General features: G+C 35.3%; 1 protein-coding gene across 1 annotated transcript in view; it reads left to right on the forward strand.

The window, feature by feature from the left end:
• Window positions 1-12999, forward strand: part of ATR (ATR serine/threonine kinase) — a 102328-nt gene extending 89329 nt beyond the window's left edge. The window contains exons 42-47 of the mRNA XM_008707724.2: window positions 1221-1371; window positions 4016-4172; window positions 4285-4438; window positions 5586-5737; window positions 11462-11567; window positions 12654-12999. Coding sequence (XP_008705946.2) covers window positions 1221-1371; window positions 4016-4172; window positions 4285-4438; window positions 5586-5737; window positions 11462-11567; window positions 12654-12827 — 894 coding nt within the window. The 3' untranslated portion in view covers window positions 12828-12999. The remainder of the gene's footprint in view (window positions 1-1220; window positions 1372-4015; window positions 4173-4284; window positions 4439-5585; window positions 5738-11461; window positions 11568-12653) is intronic.
• Window positions 13000-13983: the final 984 nt, after the last annotated feature.

Genomic DNA, 13983 nt, shown 5'->3' on the forward strand with positions numbered 1-13983 from the left:
TCAAAGGCACTATGAAATGAAGGATTATTTTTTATTTAAAATGCTTAGTAAATTGGTAACCTAATTCATTTTTTATTTAAAATGTTTAGTAAATTGGTAACCTAATTCAAACTAAAATTTGTTTTTCTGGTTAGGAGTATCAACTGGCCTGGCTTTAGTTTACAAATTTATCCTAATCAGCTTTGCTACTGATTATTTCATTACCGTTCCCCCACATTGCTATGGTAAAGTACAATAGCCTGAAAAACTACAGTCTGTGTTGGTCTAGGAGACCACAAACTAATCTTTACATGTCATTCTAATGCTGTACTGTTTGGCTGACTTTTATGTAGCCTATTTATTCCTAAAGTTTAAAATATGTCTTTGGGGGCGCCTGGGTGGCTCAGTTGGTTAAACGTCTGCCTTCGGCTCAGGTCATTGCTCCCAGAGTCCTGGGATCGAGCCCTGCATTAGGCTTCCTGCTCAGCGGGAAGCCTACTTCTCCCTCTCCCACTCCCCCGGCTTGTGTTCCCTCTCTCGCTATGTCTCTCTCTCTGTCAAATAAATAAAATCTTAAAAAAAATAAAAATAAAATATGTTTTTGGTTAGTGATTGTGCTTTTGAATTGGACAGGTTGCAACTATAGTTGTGTGATCAGTTTGTTTATTTCATACAGTTTAAGAATTAAACAAAATACTGTTTATCCTTACCTAGAATAATTCAGGATTAATCAGATGAGATGTAAAAAGCTTTCTTCTGCTAGGAGACCGTTTTTCAAATGAAGCCATAATACTAAATTGCAAGAATAAAATGACATTTTGAGGATATTATAAAACTCATACTTTTTTGTTTAGGTAATCAAAATTAAACACCAGTCTTTGTGTCTAAGGACTTAATATTTCAGTGATATCTATAAAGCAATAAAAAATAAAAGAACATTTTGTCATTGTTAAATATACAAATATCATATTTTGAACACAATATTGTTGTCACATTAACAGTGAATAATTAAAAAGAGGGACTTGCCCCAGGCATTTTTAATGATTTGGAAAAAGACTATAGATACTATCCCAGTAGCTTCCTTTCCTAACGTCCTGAAGAATTATTTGTCTATACCACATAGTAAACTTTCACTGAGTTTCTTTTGCTATGGAATGAATAATCTTTAGATATATTTAACATGACGTTTGGAAATTTTGAATTTTTAAGCTTTTGTGTGTGTGTGTGTTTTTTTTTAATAGTGCTTAAGAAAAGATGCAGAATCTCGTAGAAGAGAACTTCATATCCGAACATATGCAGTTATTCCCCTGAATGATGAATGTGGTATTATTGAATGGGTTAACAACACTGCTGGCTTGAGACCTATTCTGACCAAACTATATAAGGAAAAGGGTACTAAAATTAATTCTTAAAATATAAATATATAATATGACTATAAAATCTGCCAATGTGTGTAATTATTATTAACATATGTCATTATACCTTTTTTTTTTGTATAAGCCATAGTAGAATTTCTAGGTCAAATGATATTCTATATACGGATGTACTTACGTGTTTTTCTTCCTAGTGTTCTAATCCCTTCTTTATCCTAATTATGTCTTTATCCCAAAAGAAGTTGATGTAGCTTACAACAATGTATATGAAAATTTGTTTTTCACAAAAGTACTGGTTAGCAATTCTGAAACTACTTTATATGTACACTTAACTTTAGCAAATAAATAAATATATTGTGGATAATGAGAGCTAGCTTTTTCACTGTGAGAGAAAGAAAAGGAAATGGAAGGCGCTAGACTAGAGCTGAAAGTATTAGATTGAAATTAGAGTCTCCACCTGGCCAAACCTGGGATAATTTGGGCAAGAAAATAAATAATGATATAATATTAGATTATAACTCATGGAATAAAATAAATAGACATGAATCCACACTGATATAAATAAATAATAAGTAGGGAAGTAGGAATAGTTCTTCCTTACAATATAATTGCAGTGAATAAATGTAGAGTAAATGATGGAAATAGAAAATGACCAATTAGCAAGGACCACATTAATAATTGTTGCAGGTAACGAATATCAATGGATCCTGAAACGAATGAGCAAAAGTACGATGAGAAACAGGTTATTTGTAGGGTATCAAAGTATCTCCCCACAACATACTTATTAATTATAAAGGGAAAAAAAGTAGTAACTACAGTGGAGAAACAAAAATATAACTGGTTAGAACTCTTAAAAAATGTCAAGGTAATAAAAAACAAAGACAGAAATTTCCCAAATTTGAGAACATTAAGGAGACATGACAGCTGAATGTAATATGGGATCCTGGATTGGATCCTGGCCCAGAAAAAAAGACAGTAGTGGGACAGTTGGTGAAATTTGAATAAGGTCTGAAGGTTAATTAATAATATTGTAACTATCAATTTCCTGATTTACGTAATTGTGCTATTATTATAAAAGACATGAGTTAAGAATAGCTGGGTGAAGAATATATGGGAATTCTTTGTATCATTTATGTAATTTTTTGTAAGTCTAGAACTATTTCAAAATAAAATTTTTTAAATGCATATGATGCAGTACATTAAATGTAAATAGATCAAGTTATCAGAATAAGGTAGAAAATAAGTTTATTCATTTCCCTAGGGCTACTGTAACAAAGTACTGCAAACAACAGAAATGTATTCTTTCAGTTTGAGAGGCTATGAATCCAAAATCTTGGTGTCAGGAGGGCCAGATCTCTGATAGCTCTAGGGGAGAATCTCTTCCATGCCTTTCTTCAGCTTCTGCTGTCTCCAGCAATCTTTGATGTGCCTTAGTTTTATAGATGGATCACTTCACTCTCTCTCCAGTCATCACACAGTGTTTTCCCTAAGTCTGTATGTCTCTGTTTTCTCTTCCTATATAATATTTTATATACCAGTCAAATTATAATAAAGGCCCACCCTAATGACTTCATCTTAACCTGATTACATGGGCAACAACCCTCTCTTATAAGGCCACATTCACAGGTACCAGGGGTTAGGACTTAAACACATTTCTTTGAGGGTACAATTTAACCCATAACAATAGTGATGTTGATAAATTACTGTATTATTGTGCTAAGTATGTTATATACTTTATTTTTTATTGTTAATAAGTCTGATTATCCCTATTTTATGTACAGTGTCAGAGGTTAAGTAATATCCAAGTTCACAAAGATGATAAGTTGCAGAGCTGAAACTTAAAGACTGGACTCTGATTCCAAGGAACTTGCTGTTGACTATTTTATTGGAAAGATGAAGTATTGTGTGTGTTTTAGTTATTGCTTTTGGATTTTTAAAAATATTTTTAAAAATATTTTTAATATCATGAGCACACGGGAACTATGTAACATTTGAGTCTAAAAACCTCAGATCTCAGACTTATCCATAAAACTTTTGGCTGTGCTTTGGGTGTACAAAGCACCAAACCAAGGTGGGCCTAAAAGGCACTTAATAGACTAGAGTCATATACCCATGTAACACAGGCTCACCAATGTATCAGAAGGAAAAGCTTTTCTGTTTCTCCAGATGATTTGCATTGTGCAAGATTAGCTCAAGAACCAGGTATACAACGAAGCTTAACAGGCTAGCATTCACACAGAGTAAATGATTTCAAAGCACCATTGTAGATTTTTTAATAATGATTCTGTGTGGACCTATCCTACATGCTGAGGAACAGAGAAATCACTCTAATTTTAGTGAGGGCTACAGCATTTTTATAATTCCAAGGGTACTCTTCACATTGAATTTATTCTGAGTGATGTTTTCTGAAATTAGTTGATTCCACAACATTAGTTTTAGTTGACATTAATTTTCATCAACAAGAGGCTTTACTTTGGGTAAGTATAGGGAAACATAATATGTTGTATTATTTTATTGTAATAAGATAATTTACCTATGCATAATTGTAATTTTTCTATTCTTGCTTTTGAATAACGATTTGAATAAAAATAGATGTTTTTTTTAAAAATTGCCCATTTTCTTATTTGGCTTGTGTGATTAATGGAAACCACTCTACCTTGTAGGAGTTTATATGACAGGAAAAGAACTTCGCCAGTGTATGCTACCAAAATCCGCAGCTTTGTCTGAAAAACTCAAAGTATTCCGAGAATTTCTTCTACCCAGGCATCCTCCTGTTTTTCACGAGTGGTTTCTGAGGACATTCCCTGATCCTACATCATGGTAAGTTACCAAGAAGATATACATTGTTATGATTAATGTTTTTAAAAATATTTTAGATTTCTGTTGCCTCATGTGGCATTAGGATATTTGATAGGTATTGTGTCTTCTTTAGGTACAGTAGCAGATCAGCATACTGTCGTTCCACCGCAGTTATGTCAATGGTTGGTTATATCCTGGGGCTTGGAGACCGTCATGGTGAAAACATTCTCTTTGATTCTTTGACTGGTGAATGTGTACATGTGGATTTCAACTGTCTCTTCAATAAGGTAAGTGATGTGACTTACTCTAGTAATTCTATGTTTCCTCCCGGTTTCCTTTCCTCAACAACTGTTTTTCCTAGATATACCTGTTGGTGGCAGTTGTAGTCACAGTTGAGTCACACTGAGAGTTTGTTGACTGGTTTTGATCAGTGAATCCCTGAGTCCTCAGTAAAGCAACTTAGGATGAAGAGAACTCAGAATAGTGATAAAGTAAAATCAGCCCTGAACTCGAAATTCAAAGGTTCAAGTTCTGACTCAGTTCTTAGTTATGTGAACATGGACAGGTCAGTTCATTTTATTGAGACTCAGTTTTAGAGAGATAAAACCTTTTAATATGACGGTTTCCAAACCTTGCAGCATATCAGAATCATCCAAGAATTTAAACAAAATACACAGATATCTAGCAGACATCCCAAGAGATTCTGTAGGTCCAGAGTGGGGCCTGGAAATAAATTAAGGTGGTTGGACTCTCCCTAAAGCCCCTTCTAATTTTTCAATGTTATGATCCTGGAAGGCAGACTGATAGGTTAAACCCCTATTTTCTTCATCCCCATTCTCTATGGATTGCCTTTTGCTGTCACAGGAAACCAAGAAAGGTCACAGGTACACATGAGATCAAAACAGATAAACCAAATCAGAGATAAACCACTAGTATATGTTAAATCATATAAGAAGGGAATTTAGGGAAACTCAGTAAGTTTGGGAATAAAAAGGCTTTATGGAAGGCAGGTTGAAAATGGCAGAAAATAAATGAACTGGACTTCATTATATTATATATTACATATTCTGTCTGAGGGATATGAGCATCTAACATATGGCCGTTTCTTTTCCTTTCCTGCTTTAAAGTGAAAGTCTTAAAAACGAAAAATATTAAAATATTTGATTTTATTTTATATTATTCAAGAAGAACATTAAGGAAGTTAATATGAGACTAAATGTTGAATGCATAAAATCTCTATAGTAATATTCATTATAGTAATTCAGTGACAGGTGGGCATCCATCCTCTAGATCAAAGGTAGAGTTATATGGCTCCTTCGTGATTGAGGGTATCTTTGCACTTTGCTTAGAGTCTAGACATGAAGGTCTCATTTTTCTGCATAAAGATTTAAAATTTTAACATTGTTACTTTTTAATAAAATGCATTGTTTTAAGGGAGAAACCTTTGAAGTTCCAGAAATTGTTCCATTTCGACTGACTCATAATATGGTTAATGGAATGGGTCCTATGGGAACAGAAGGTCTTTTTCGAAGGGCTTGTGAAGTTACAATGAGGCTGATGCGAGATCAGAGAGAGCCTTTAATGAGGTAATTACCTATGTTTTGTAAACAATTTAACAGTAATCTTGAATGTAATTATTGGTTCCTAAATAAGTTTTTTTATACTAGTAGCCACTTTGCATTGATTGAAGCAGATTTTTTTAAATAATAGCTTTAAGGTATAACTTACAGTTCATTGCAGCATTATTTACAAGGCATAAAAGCAACTTGAGTGTCCTTTGATAGATGAATGGGTAAAAAAACTTGTGGTGTACACACGCACGCACGCTGGAATACTATTCAGCCATAAAAAAGAAGGACATTTTACCATTTGCAACAACATAGATAGACCTTGAGGGCATTAATGCTTAAGTAAAATAAGTCATACAGAGAATGACAAATACCGTGTGAGATCAAATAGAACTACCTTATGATCTGGGAATCGCATTACTGAGTATTTACCAAAAGAATAAAAAAACACTAATCCAAAGGGATACATGCACCCTGATGTTTATAGTAGCATTATTTACAATAGCCAAGATATGGAAGCAGCCCAGGTGTCCATCTATTGATGAATGGATAAAAAAGATGTGGTATATATACAATGAAATATTGTTTAGCCATAAAAGTGAAATTTTGCCATTTGCAATGACATGGATGGAGCTAGAAAGTACAATGCTAAGTGAAGTAAGTCAGAGAAAGAAAAATACCATATGACTTCACTCATATGTAGAATTTAAGCAACAAACAAGCAAACGGAAAAAATAGACAAAGCAAGAAACAGACTCTTACTGTAGAAAGCAATCTGTTGGTTACCAAAGGGGGGTGGTTAAATAGGTGATGGGGATTAAGGACTACACTTGTCATGATGTGCACAGAGTGATGTATGGTACCATTGAATCACTATATTATACACCTGAAACTAACATAACACTTTATGTTAAGTAACTGGAATTAAAATAAAAACTTAAATAAGAAAAAACAAAACCTGAGCTCATAGATACAGAAAACAGATTGATTGTGGCCAGAGGTTGGGGGTGAGGGATGGGCAAAATGGATGAAGGTACAAACTTTCAGCTTTGAAATAAATAAGTCATGGGAATATTATATACAGTATGGTAACCATAGTTAGTACTGTGTTGTATATTTGAAAGTTGCTAAGACAATAGATATTTAAAGTTCTCATCACAAGAAAAAAATTTGTAACTGTGTATGGTGATGGATTTATTGTGATCATTCTGCAATATATACAAATATCAAGTCGTGTACACCTAAAACTAATATAATGTTATATGTCCATTATACCTTAATTTTTTAAAAGATGTCATTTACAAACCATAAAATTCACTCTTTCAGAGTGTGCTTTACAGTTGTTTTTACTGTATTCCCAAGATTGTGCAACCATAACTGTTAATTATAAAACATTTTCATCACCCCCAAAATAATTAGCAGTCACTCTCCGTCCCTACTCCCCTGCCATCTTCTAGCAACCACTAATGTACTTTCTGTCTCAATGGATTAGCCTGTTCTGGGCATTTCATATGTTAGTGATATCATATAACATATGGCATTTTATGTCTGTCTTCTTTCCTTAACATGATATTTTCAGGGTTTATCCATGTTGTAGCATGTATCAGTATTTTTTTGTTGTTGCCAAATGATATTCCATTGTATACCACATTTTGGTTTTTCGGGTTTTTTTTAAGATTTTATTTATTCATATGAGGGTCGCCTGGGTGGCGCAGTCGTTAAGCATCTGCCTTCAGCTCAGGGTGTGATCCCGGCGTTCTGGGATCGAGCCCCACATCAGGCTCCTCCGCTAGGAGCCTGCTTCTTCCTCTCCCACACCCCTGCTTGTGTTCCCTCTCTCACTGACTCTCTCCTCCAAATAAATAAATAAAATCTGTTAAAAAAATTAAAAAATAAAAGATTTTATTTATTCATGTGAGACAGAGAGATACAGAGAGAGAGCGCATGAGCAGGGGGAGAGGGAGAGGGATAAGTAGGCTCTCCGCTGAGCCAGGAGCCCAACATGGGGCTCGATCCCAGGACCCTGGGATCATCACCTGAGCCAAAAGCAGACTGCCTAACCATCTGGGCCACCCAGGTGCCCCTGTGTACCACATTTTGTTTGTCCTTTCATCAATTAATGGACATTTGGATTGTTTACACCTTTTGGCTATTGTGAAAAGTCTGGCTGTGAACATTTATGTACACAAATGTGGATATATGTTTTCAGTTTTCTTGGGTATATCTGGGTGTAGAATTGCTGGGTCACATGTGAACTCTAAGCTCAGCATTTTGAGGAACTTTCAAACTGTTTTCCAAAGCAGCTGTGATACTTTACAGTTCCACTGGCAATGTATGAAGGTTCCAATTTCTCCACTTTCTTACCAACACTTTTTATTTATCTGTCTTTTTTACTTTACCCATCCTAGTGGGTGGTATCAAATGGTATCTCATTATGGTTTTGACTTGCATTTCCTCAATGACCAGTGATGTTGAGCATTTTTTCATGTGCTTATTGGTCAGTTGTGTATCTTATTTGGATTAAATATTCAAATCCTTTTCCCATTTTTAAATTGGAATATTTGTCTTTTTATTGTTGAGTTGTAAGAGCTCTATACATATTCTGGATACTTGATTCTTAAGAGATACATAATTTGCGGGGGCGCCTGGGTGGCACAGCGGTTAGACGTCTGCCTTCGGCTCAGGGCGTGATCCCGGCGTTACGGGATCGAGCCCCACATCAGGCTCCTCTGCTGTGAGCCTGCTTCTTCCTCTCCCACTCCCCCTGCTTGTGTTCCCTCTCTCGCTGGCTGTCTCTCTCTGTCAAATAAATAAATAAAATCTTTAAAAAAAAAAAAAAGAGATACATCATTTGCAAATATTTTTCTCCATATGTGGGTTGTCTTTACTTTCTTGATGATGTCCTTTTTAGCATATTAAGTATTCTTTTGATGAAGTCCATTTTATCTGTTTTTGTTATTGTTATTTGTGCTTTTGGTGTCACAAAAGAAACTATTTCATAATCAAATCATGAACACCTACACCTCTGTTTTCTTCTAAGAGTTTTATGGTTTTAGCTCTTATATTTATTAGATCTTTGATCATTTTCAGTTATTTTGTGTTTCCAGTGTGAGGTAGGGGGTCTATATTTATTCTTTTGAATGTGCATATCCAGTTTTCCTAGCACTATTTTTTGAGAATATTATTCTTCTCCACTTAATGGTTATGGCATATATTCAAGAGTTTATTTCTGGACTCTCAATTTTATTCCATTGATCTCTGTGTCTAACTATATTCCTACTGTACCTTGTCTTGATTACTGTAGGTTTGTAGTAAATTTTGAAATTAGGAAATGTGTGTGCTTTAGATTTTTCTTCTTTTTCAAGATTGTTTGGCTATTATGGGTTCTTTGCATCTCCATAGGAATTTTAAAATCATCTTATTAAGTCATGCAAAAAGTCAGCCTGGATTTTGATAGGAATGGCATTGAGTTGTTAATCAGTTTGGGGAGTACTGTCATTTAAAAATATGAAGTATTATGAACTATGAACATGGGATGTCTTCTCATTTATTTATTTAATTTCTTTCAATAATGTTTTGTAATTTTTAGTTTTTAAGTCTTATATATTTTTTTTAAAGATTTTTTTTTTTTAAAAGATTTTATTTATTTATTTATTTGACAGAGATAGAGACAGCCAGAGAGAGAGGGAACACAAGCAGGGGGAGTGGGAGAGGAAGAAGCAGGCCCATAGCAGAGGAGCCTGATGTGGGGCTCGATCCCATAACGCCAGGATCACTCCCTGAGCCGAAGGCAGACGCTTAACCGCTGTGCCACCCAGGTGCCCCTAAAGATTTTATTTATTTATTTGACAGAGAGAGACAGCCAGCGAGAGAGGGAACACAAGCAGGGGGAGTGGGAGAGGAAGAAGCAGGCTCCCAGCGGAGGAGCCCGATGTGGGACTCGATCCTAGAATGCCAGGATCACACCCTGAGCCGAAGGCAGACGCTTAATAACTGCGCCACCCAGGCGCCCAAAGTCTTGTATTTTTTTTTTAACCAGTTTTGTTTTGTTTTTTAAAAGATTTTATTTATTCATTTATTTGTCAGAGAGAGAGAACACAAGCAGGGGGAGTGGCAGGCAGAGGGAGAAGTAGACTCCTCACTGAGCAAGGAGCCCAATGCAGGACTTGATCCTAGGACCCTGGGATCATGACCTGAGCCGAAGGCAGACGCTTCGAAGGCAGACTGACCGAGCCACTCAGTTGTCCCCAAGTCTCGTATTTTTTAAAAATGTGCTTTTTAAAATGCTATTCCAAATGAAATTTTTCTTTATTTCATTTTTGCACTGTTCATTGTTAGTGTTAGAAATACAACTGATATTTGTATATTTATCTAGTACTTCCAAACTTTGCTGAACTCATTTATTAGTTCTAATACTTATTTTTGCAGATACCTTAAGATTTTTCTCTAACAGCCCATTATCTGCAGATACATAGTTATGCTTTTTCCTTTCCGATCTCGCTTTTTTTTTTTTCCTTGCCAATTGCCCTAGCTAAATGAATGTCAGAAAGACAAAGTGAGAAGTACACATCTTTGTCTTATTCCTGATTTTAGGGGTATAGAAATCAGTCTTTCACTATTAAATATGATGTTAGCTGCAGGGTGTAGTTTTTTAAAAGGACTTTTAAAGCTCACTACCAGACATTTTGGTAGAACATACTAATTAGACATAGGAAAAGGCAAATTCTCTGCAAGAGGAAGAAGTACAGCCTCTTATGAAACACTAAGAACCCCTATCCCAATCTGGGGAAGTCAGGAAATAATTTCTGGAGGAATTAACTGAAACCTTAATGATAAATGGAATTGACCACGCAAAGGGGAAGAATGTGTTCTGAGTGATAGAAATATCAAGGCAACTGAAGACATGGACTGCTTAAAAAACGTAATTCTGTTTTCTAGAGGGTACACTTCAAGTACATGGTGCTGTGATGATGGTATACAGATGAGCAGGGCTAGATTATGAAAAGTCCACATGGGGCTGGCTTACATGTTTAAACCTTGCCCTGAAAACAACCAGAAGTCACTGGGGGTTGGAGTAAGAAGAAAATTTAAAAAGCGTAAATGAAATCATCAGATTTTGCACTGTAGAAAAATTATAGTTGCAGTCTGGGCTAGAAGCCGGAAAACTAGTTAGAGGACTGTTGGAATAACTCAAGAAAAAGTGATGGTGCATTGGATGAGATAGTGACAGTGGAGATGACGGTAAATAGATTCTAAAGGGATTTAGGAGGTAGAATTGAGTGTTAAGAGGAAGGAGAGGCAAGGATGATTCCTAGACTTTTGTTTAGGACAAATGAATGAATGATGTTGTTCTTTACTGATTTGGAGAATACCAGCAAAATAGTTTGGGAAAGGGTAATTAGTTTTGTTTTGGAACTGAATTTGAAGTGCCTGCAAGAAATCTGAGTGGGTTTTTCCATAGGTAGTTGTATTTGAAGTTCACAGTATACATTTAGAAATGGCACACAGAACTCACTCTACTCCCCAAGAACACCTCAGATCCCCCTCTATCTTCCTTCTCTCTCTTTCCTTTCAACTCCTCACTCCAAAATAATAAGTTCACATGTCTTACTGATGCAGTATTAATGTGTGTTGTAAGAGTATTACCATTAGCTTCTCATCCTTCACTTATTTTTCACCTAAATGTTGACTGTAGTGACACTTCTTCTTACAAAGATAACATTGTATTTGTTTACATTTTAGTGTCTTAAAAACTTTTCTACATGATCCTCTTGTGGAATGGAGTAAACCAGTGAAAGGGCATTCCAAAGCACCACTGAATGAAACCGGGGAGGTTGTCAATGAAAAGGTTAGTAGAAGGGGTAGCTTGGTATAAGTTGACATAGTATGTCTCTACAAATGAGAATTGATTCTAAATGCTGTCAGTGACTGGCTATTGAATACTCTGAAATCTAGTTCTTTATTTTTTGTTGGTTTTTTTAGAGAGAGAGGGAGGGGAAGGGGCAGAGAGAGAGGGAAGGGAGAGGGAGACAGATCATCTTAAGCAAGCTCCATACCCAGCACTGAGCCCGACGTGCTGTTCAGATCTCACAACCCTGAGATCGTGACCTGAACCAAAATCAGTAGTCGGATGCTTAACCAGTGGAGCCCCCCAGGCACTCCTGAAATCTAGTTCTTTAGTATGAAAGTGCCAGTAAGTTTTTTTTATTGTCATTACTAATGTTAGCATTATTACTATTTGTGTAATAAAGTTCAAGACGCAGACAGTTTACAATTATAAGATATAGTGGGAAAAACTTGAACACAGATTGCCCGAACTTACAAAGCAGCAGCAGGTCTCAACTTTAATATGTAGCCATTCACTCCTTACTAACATTAGCTGAAGTCTCAAAGTTTGCAGATAATCATTTTTATTAAGTGAGAATAGACTGAGGATTGTTATTCTAATAACATCATTCTCACTTTTGCATTTTGATAAGCTTTCTTTTTGAGAGAAACATGTACCATTCCAAGTAGCTTAGAACTCCATTTGCACATAGTAACATAATCTAAATACTAGGCATTTAGAGTATTGTTGCTGTTATTAGAATATTCATTCAAATGTTTAAGTTGTAAGATTTCCGGATAAATTTTTTAAGTTCTTATTTTTCTAGAATTGTAATGTGGAAGAGATTCCCTGGTATTTCACATAGTCCAGAAAAATGTCCGTGCAGTTGAGGCTAAATCAACACTGCAGGCCTCAAAATCAGTATCTCAAGTTATTGCATTTGTTTCATTTCTTCTCTCTTTTGCCTGTTTTTGCTCCTAAAAGGGGGGTAATGATTCATAAAATGACATAAACATTTGTCAAACACCAGAAAAGTAGTATTTTCAAATTATCAACATCCAGGTGTTACTAGGTTCTTAGCACTTATGATTTTCAATTTCTTATTAGGCCAAGACCCATGTTCTTGACATTGAGCAGCGACTGCAAGGTGTAATCAAGACCCGAAATAGAGTGACAGGGCTGCCGTTATCTATCGAAGGACATGTGCATTACCTTATACAAGAAGCTACTGATGAAAACTTACTGTGCCAAATGTACCTTGGTTGGACCCCATATATGTGAAATGAAATTACTTCAAAGAATATGCTAATAATCTAAAATTAGTGCGTTTGGTATTAACTGTGATTGTATATTCAGTTCCAAAGTACGGCATAAGTTTATGTTCTCAGAGCAACTGGTATTAACTCTTTATTGTTAATAATATTTAAAATAATATATGTTGTTAAGAAATAAACTTTCTTTTTTTAAAAATATTTATTTAATTGAGAGAGAGCACAAGTTGGGGGGGGGGGAGATGGAGTAGCAGACTCCCCACAGAGCTGGGAGTTTAACTTGGGGCTCCATCCTGGGACTCCAGGATCATGACCTGAGCCAAAAGCAGATGCTTCACCGACTGAGCCACCCAGGTGCCCCTAAACTGCTTTCTTAATATAAATTGTTCATTATAACTGGAGAAACGGAACAGCTAATGTTTTTATGCTCTAAGAAGATGTATTTGCAAGAAACAAGCCAGCCTAATTTCATTTTATAACTTTTATTGATTTTCTTTTAAGTACTTAGCTAGCAAAAGCATTCATTTGAACAACAGAAATTTACATTGAATAAATGCTGTAGGCAAAGCACTATGCTAGATTCCTGCACAGAGCTACCTCCCCTGCCCTCTAGGAACTGACAGTCTAGTCTAATAAAACAGATATAAACATAAAGCACACATCAAGTTCAAAACTTAATAAAACTCTTTTTTGTATGGTTGAAAATGTAATAGGAAAAAAACATAAACCAAGGAGCATGAATATGAAACTCGATAATGTAATTTTAAAGATCCTGTCATACTGAGTTTACCAGAATACAGAATCTAGCGGTCTTAAAAGACACTTAAAATTTCATAAGATTTTAAAGGTATTTTAAGGTTCATTTTTTGTAAATTTTCTTGCTGACGATTTAAAATATTTCACAATTATTTACAAAATAATGAGGTTATAACATTCAAAAAATGGAAAATTCTTTATAACAGAATTTTACTTAAGTTCGCTTGATAGAATTATGCTTTACGGTTTAGTGTGATGGGGAAAACACGAAAAACCAAGAGACATGAATATGAAAAGTATACTATTTCCTAGGGGGGCCAAATGTTGATTTATAGAGGAAGCTTGGAGGGGGTGGAGGGAGATTAGGACATTTTTTCCAACAAATAATTTGGAAGAAAACGTTTTTAAAA

Source organism: Ursus maritimus, unplaced genomic scaffold, assembly GCF_017311325.1.
Source record: "Ursus maritimus isolate PB19 unplaced genomic scaffold, ASM1731132v1 scaffold_20, whole genome shotgun sequence".
Taxonomy (NCBI): Eukaryota; Metazoa; Chordata; class Mammalia; order Carnivora; family Ursidae; genus Ursus; species Ursus maritimus.